Source organism: Neomonachus schauinslandi, chromosome 2 (assembly GCF_002201575.2).
Source record: "Neomonachus schauinslandi chromosome 2, ASM220157v2, whole genome shotgun sequence".
Lineage (NCBI taxonomy): Eukaryota > Metazoa > Chordata > Mammalia > Carnivora > Phocidae > Neomonachus > Neomonachus schauinslandi.
The window spans coordinates 111,338,653-111,346,017 of NC_058404.1; the positions used below are offsets into that span (position 1 = coordinate 111,338,653).

Genomic DNA, 7,365 nt, shown 5'->3' on the forward strand with positions numbered 1-7,365 from the left:
AAAAAAAAAAAAAAAAAAAAAAAAAAAAAAAGATTTTATTTATTTATGTGACACAGAGAGAGAGAGATAGAGAGAGAGAGCAGGGGGAGCAGGAGAGGGAGAAGCAGGCTCCCCGCTGAGCAGGGAGCCTGATGCGGGGCTCGATCCCAGGACCCTGAGATCATGACCCGAGCTGAAGGCAGACCTTTAACCAACTGAGCCACCCAGGCATCCCAACATAGGTCAATTTAAATCCATTACCCAAGGAGGTAGATAGAAAATATGGTAAGTATGAAATTACAGGAGTGAAGGGAGAGCCAATAGCATCAAATGCAGCTAAAAGATCAAGTAGAGTAAGGATTACTAATATCCACTGGATTATGACAGCTGTTCTGATATTATAATATTCTTATATTATGATATTATGCTGGTGGGGGGCAACAAAGGCAGCAGTAGCAGGGATAATGAACATTAGCTTGCCTTGAAGACTGAGTAAGAAGTGAGGAAATGGAGATAGCAAGGCAATTCTTTAGGTTGTTAAAGGAAAAGGACAGGAAATAGGGTAGTAGCTAGAGGGAGATGCAGGAGTCTAAGTAAGGTTTAGTGTTTCTTTTTGGTTTTCAGATTGGAGAGACATAAGTTCAAAAAGGTATCAGCAAGAGGGTAGAGCTACAAATATATAGAAGATGGAAGGGTCTGTACTGAGGCAAGGAAGATGTAGAAGTTGGAAAGACGCAGGGGCCATTCAGGCAGTATAATCTACAGAACTTGAGAACCTGGATTTGGAGGGTGATTGAAAGGAAGGAGTTTAACATCATTCTCAGGTTTGTGGCTTAGGTGACTATATATTATTTACCACTCACAAGGTAGGGCACAAAGTAGCAGAAATGGTTGGGGCTTTACAAAAGAAAAAAAAATGAGGAAAGGCCTATGAGAAGGAAAGAAAGATGAGGCTGGCTTTGCAAACTGATTTTGAAGTTATGTTTGATACCCAAATGGAAATACTGAGTGGGCAATATGATATTTCAGAGCTAATACTGAGATGACCAGGCTCATTAGTATGACCATAATAGGTAAAGCCATGTGTTTTCATGCCATCACCCAGGAAAAGTACATTAAAGAAGAAAAAATATATTAAGGAAGAATAGAGTGAGGTTCAGAACATGGCCCTGGGGAGTCTTTAAGGTAAAATACAGAATATTCAGGAAATTCATATCCATTTAAATCTACTACTGTTTTCCTTCCTAATTTCTGAAACAAGAGAAACATTTTATACTTGTATATTTTTCAAAGCTGACAAACATGCAGAAAACTAAACTGAATCTCTCAATAATGACATTATTGATTACCATTTCAGCAACATACATTATGATAAAATATTAAATGCTCATTGGTACTCTATATGATCTTTTTTTTTTTTTAAAGTAAATCAACATAAAACTAGTAGGATATGCGTTTAACTCTGTGAATGAGTGATGTTTTTGCCAAAGTTAGACAATCACCTAAAAGAAAAAGAAGGATAAGAGAAAACTCTGTTTTCTAAATCTTACAAGTTCAAAAATAATACTCTCTGGCTATTCATTCAACAAACATGAGACACTGAGAATAGAGAGAGATAAAGATAAAGCATAGTCCCTGACCCTTGAGGAGCTCTCAACCCATACCACAGAAGATACTAAAAGTGCACTGTGGTCCATGGGCCAAATCTGGCCCAATGCCTGTTTCTGAAAGGCAAAGTTTTATTTTAACAGTCACATGCATTTGTTTACATATTGTCTATGTTTTTGTACTAATACAGCAAAGTTGAGTAGTTGCAACAAAGCTGCAACCTTATGGCCTGCAAAGCCTAAAATATATATTATCTGTCCCATTACAGAAAAAGCTTGCCAATCCCTGTTATAAAGCAGATTTAAGCCTATAGAAAATATTATTTCCTCAAGGAGATAATATTGTCTCAGGGTGCTGGAGCAGGTTTCACAGAAAAAAACAATACTTAAGGATAAGTAAAAGCTCACCAAGAACAGGAAATGAAGAACTATCACACACAAAGGTAAGGATAAGAGAACACTGTATTTTAGGAAAACAGGAATGTGTATAGTCCATCTAGTATACAGCATATTGGGGATGTGGTAAGTGAAAGAATGGCAGAGAATACTTTCACTGATCTTCCCTGCCTATGCTGCCAAGCTCATGTGAGCAGGAAGTAAAATCTACAATTTTAATGGTATACTCTAAGGAAAATATAATTAGAAAACACAATTAGGCTGGTAAAATGGATTATGGTTATCTTGTTGGGAGTTTGTTTATTTATTTATTTAGACCACACATGCAGGGGGTGGGGGGGGCAGATTGGAGGGAGAGAAAGAATCAGATGGGGTTCGATCCCATGACCCTGAGATCATGACCTGAGCTGAAATCAAGAGCCAGACGCTTAACTGACTGAGCCACCTGGGTGTCCCTTATCAGGAGTTTAAATTTGATACTACTCTCAATGAGTGGAAGATTATCATTTATCAAAAAAGTTAAAATATTAGGGTTTATGAATGAGTTAAGTTTTTTGAAATTAGAATAGATTCATTGTTTTCCTTTTAATGTTATTCTCACTGATTTGTATTCTGACATGATTTTCTGAATGAGGAACAAAGAGTAAGATTACACTCTTTACCCCCAAATGCAGAAACTGCATAAAATCCTGAGCATACAAATGGATGTTATGTTGCACTTCTGAATGCCATGCAACTCATCATCTGTCACAGAAGGGAAAAAAGGATGAGCAAGTTAGCTGCAGGTAATAGGACACAGAGAAAGTGGTTAAGCAAGGGCATGGTATGATCCAGTATGGGTTTTAGAAAGCCTAACTCCAATGACAGAAAGGGAAGATGGGACTGAAGTATGAGAGATACAAGAGGGGAGAATAGTCGAGAAGGGGAGACTTGGCGATTTGAAAGACAAAGTTCAAGGCACAAGTACCAACAAAGGAAACGGGTTCAGTATGTATTAAGAAGAGACTAAATTGATGAGAGAGAGGTAGAGGACTATGAAGTTGAGTTTGTAGCTTGGAAAACTGTGAATGCAGCTGTTAAGGGAATGAGAGAATACATGAAGCAGAGGAAGAAGAAATCTTGGGGGAAAGAAATATCTATTCTAGATATTTGTTAGGTATTTTAGATAGGTTGATGTGAGGAGCCTTCATATATCCAAGTGTATCCCTTCAGCTGGCAACTGAAAATACAGTGCTGAACCTTTGAAAAGAGGTCTGTTTAGAAGACATGAGATTTGGAAGTCATGGTAGTTGAAATCATAGGAATGGATGAAATTTCCTCAGGGTTGGGTATACACGTGAAGGGAACTAAATAAAGCAAAGACAAGACAGAGAAAAATTTTGTATTTAATAGGCAGATAGAGTAAGAACTAGTCAGAAGAGAAACAGGAAAATAATAAAAGTAATGTTGCAGAGGTCAAGTGCAGAGTTTCAAGAAAAGAACAGTTTTATCACACAGAATAAAGAGTCAAGTTTTTCAGATGTATGTATATATTACCTACAAAATAAAAAGCCATGAGCCATTAGTGGTTAAGGGTAAAGGCTCTGAATTCGAGGGATCTGGGCTCAATGCCAGTTCAGCTATCGTGAACAAGTTAAACTTTCCATGCGTCAGTTTTCAATCTGTAATGTATGTAATAGTACTTATCTTCCTCCCAGGATTGTGGTGAGGAATAAGTGGGATAATGTAAAGTACTTAGAGCCAGCACATATAGGAAGTAATCGAATGTTGGCAGCTATTACTAAAATATTTTTTACCAGGAAAGAAAACAGCAAATCACCGTAAACTACTTTGCTGCTGGAGCCAAAAAGCCAACAAATGTTAAATATCAAGGATACAAAACATGACCATACCTTTATATAAAACTATAGTACATTTTAACTGGAACCACTGTGTGGACTTATATGGCAAGATAAAAATGGGAATATACAACACAACAAAACATAAATGGGTCTTCAGTTTGAGAAAAAACTAACACCAAAATTATCTATACAAAAGATTTCTCGTACTGCCCAAGAACCCACCAGCAGGTGGAGTCCTCTAGAATGTGTTGGTAAACAAACTCCCTATGGTAAAAAAGGATGACTCATTAGGATGTCTAAATTTTATTCCTTAAAGATAGTTAACTCCCTCTGCTTTAATCCCCAAATAACTTTATTAGTAGCAAGGTTTCTGACATATCTCAACACTGATATTAATATTTTGACTATTGACAGATATTCTAGAATATAAAATCTAGAATTCTCTAATATTTTATAAACTAAAACATTAGTAATTCTGGTTTTGAAACTGGATAATGAAAACTGAGTGATCTGACTTTTGAGATGCCCTTGAGAAATCTATCAGGCTAAGGCCCGAGATCATAAAGCACCCTTGTGATGTCCAGCTTAAAATAGTCTAAGAAAGCCCAGGATTATTCTACCTGTGGCCACTACAGTGACAAATATAAATCAGATAAAGTCTTTGTGATCACCCCTAATTTTTTTGACCTTAGATGAACTATTAGTTAACTATCTAGACCTACACTTAAAAGAAAATCAGAATTACCAGGTGATTAAAAAAAAAAAGCAACTAAAATGAGGCAAAGTTTAACTTTATTCTGTAAATAACAATTAACTATATCCACCTGTCTCTGCATGCGTACTAGAAGCTCCTAAAAAAATGTGAAAATTAATGTAAAACAATAAGTTATTCAGAATATTCAAGTAAGGGAACTGTCCAAACCTATGTTTATTGTCTGAAATAAACAGTATCAATATCACCATTACAAGGTTTTAGATAACAGTGTCCACACCCACAGGCATTCATTGCCTCAACAAGATTTGTTTGTTCAAGTTTTGCCCATAACAGAAGAACAGAGATCCAACTATTATGTTTTTATGGCGTATCTATAGACAATTAACACCCTAACTCACTGATTTCTCTGAGCCCCTTCCCTGTGCTGCCAACCTCACCTGCTCAGGGACTAAAATCTACAATTTGAATGCTACCCTCTAAGGAAAACATAATTAGTTTTTAAATCACAATGAAAGAACAAAACCAAAATCCCAGATACCACAGTGTAGTCCAAAATCAAATACAAGTGATTTTTGCTTACCCAATTAGAGTATAAGACCTGATTTCTACAATTAGAATTTAACATGCTACAACACAACTACAAATAAAATATTAACAAAGTCAGAGACTTTGTGGCATCTAGTCCTTAGGCAAACCTATTTAAGCATACTTGACTACATAGGTGCACCTGCACACAAAAATTAAAAGTACATTAGATGACTCTCTCTGACATGATAAAAACAGCTGTCATGTTCCCCTTTGACAGTAATAACCCTTAAGTCAGGGAAATCAAAATACTAAACTAGGCACAAAATCTTTAATTCATTACTTTTCCATTTAGGGATACTTAGTATACAATCTTGGCTACTTTGTATCAGAGAGATGACTCAATGAACACAATGAATCTGCCTGATGAACCAATGAGTGAATCATATATGATCTCTATCACCAAGAGATCCAAATTATAAATCATGTGGCTTCAGTTTATGTATTCAGAACGCCTTATGTCCTGATAATGCTGGTTAAATGAGAGAGATCCTGAAAACTTTGCAATCTGTTCCATAAAGCGCAAAAAGTCTTACTCCGTACATAAAGTGACTTGGTTCAGATTTTTTATTCTAAGTTTGATTTCCTGGGAAATATTTTACAACAACAAAGCCAACTTCAAAGGAATTTGTTCTAATTTTTTCAATACCCTAAGAAATAAAAAACCCCACAAAAATGGAATATTACGAAATTCTATTATTCGATGGTGGTCTGAGTAGAAAAACCTATGCATGTCAGTTTTACATATACCAGTTTTAATCAAGAGAATTAAGGTTCAGAAGGACTGTTATTTCTCTCGTATTACAGAGCTTATGGGTAGCACTCAGAGTACAACATTTCTCCGGAAATAACCAAAATATTAATACTGAAAAGCTACACACTGCTTCTTTTATTATCAATACCAAGAATCCGAAAGCCCACTGGAAACCCAGCAATTCGGCAAGTCTTCGTACATGTCAAAGAGTTATTCAATGTCTGGAACCTTACTTATTTTACGACAGCATCCAAATGACTTTTACTAAAAATTCCCTCTGAGGCATCAACTTTTTGGAGCAAGATTCTCAGCGGCTCTATCAGAGCCATAGGGAGGGTCAAATACAGAGCTACAACCTTTGGCATCAAGCCCAAACTCAACGTAGGGTGTGTCCGGGTTGTTGTGGAGCCCGTTCTACTGCCCTTTCGTGGGAGGGTGCCTCATGCTTCCCAGAGATGATGCCCTCCATGACTCTTACCCCGCGTGACAGCGCGACCTGAGGGAGGGAGTCTTGCTGGAGGCGGCAAGAGCGACGCCCGCCCCTTCCCTACCTCTTTCCCTGGGAGGCCCCTCTCGACCAAGGCCTCCACTATGACCACCAGCTCGACGGCCGTTAAGTGGTGAGGGCAGAGGGGCTCCCGGCCTACTCCAAGCCGTCGCAGCCAAGACAGTGAAGAGGGTTCCCCGCAAGGGGCCGAAGAGGAGGAGCCAGTAGGAGCCCGGCCCTTCCCCCCAGCGGGCTTACCCTCCACCGCCTCCTACACGTTGCAGCCGCCCCGCTTCCTTGCGGAGGAGCCCGAAGCACTGCGTCCAGCAGCAGTTCCCCATCGCATGCCTCCCAGGCGCCGCTGCTCCTCCTCCTCCCGCTCAAAGCCCACACTCAGGCCCGGCAGCCGCATCCGCGCGGCACGAGCCGAATGAGGCTTCGGGGACCAAGGGCGGGCCAGCCGGAGCGCGGCGGCGTGAGGGGCTGAGGTGACAGGAGGGACAGGCGCTCGGAACAAAGGCAGCGGTTACTCTACCGGCCACCTAGTCGCCGCCGCTTGAGGGAGGAGTGTGAGGCTGCGGGCTTTGGACTCCCTCTCCGTCCGCATGGACCTCTCGCTCGCCTCCGGACCCCAACCTAGCACAAGTGACCGCCTCCAGCCCCTGAAAGAAGCCAGGCGGCGCGCGTCGGGCGCCCAGGCCCCGCCCTCCCGTGCGCCCCGGCCGCCGCCTCGCTGCCGCCGCTGCCACACCCCCGCCTCTCCCGGGCCCCAATAGGGTGCCCTCCCTCTGTGGCCCCGCCTCCTCCGGCCACTGGTTCTTACGTCACTTCCACAAACTCCAGGGTCTTCAGCCTCTACCTTGCGGCTAGTCTAATTGCTGGTTGTGGGTGTTTGTTTCGTTGGACCTTGACCTGACTAGAAATCTCCTTTTCTCCTTGCGTTTCCCGTTTCTGGCTCCTGAGCATTTCCTTGTGTCGCAACGGTCAAGGCTGAACGTCGA

The 7,365-nt window shown here is 40.8% G+C and overlaps 1 protein-coding gene across 2 annotated transcripts in view; it reads right to left on the reverse strand.

The window, feature by feature from the left end:
* AP1AR (adaptor related protein complex 1 associated regulatory protein) overlaps positions 1 to 7,075 on the reverse strand; it is a 39,038-nt gene extending 31,963 nt beyond the window's left edge. For both annotated transcript variants that reach the window (XM_021684481.2, XM_044912638.1), the window contains exon 1: positions 6,623 to 7,075. In XM_021684481.2, the coding sequence (XP_021540156.1) occupies positions 6,623 to 6,705 (83 nt within the window). In that variant the 5' untranslated portion in view covers positions 6,706 to 7,075. The remainder of the gene's footprint in view (positions 1 to 6,622) is intronic.
* Between the last annotated feature and the right edge of the window lie 290 nt (positions 7,076 to 7,365).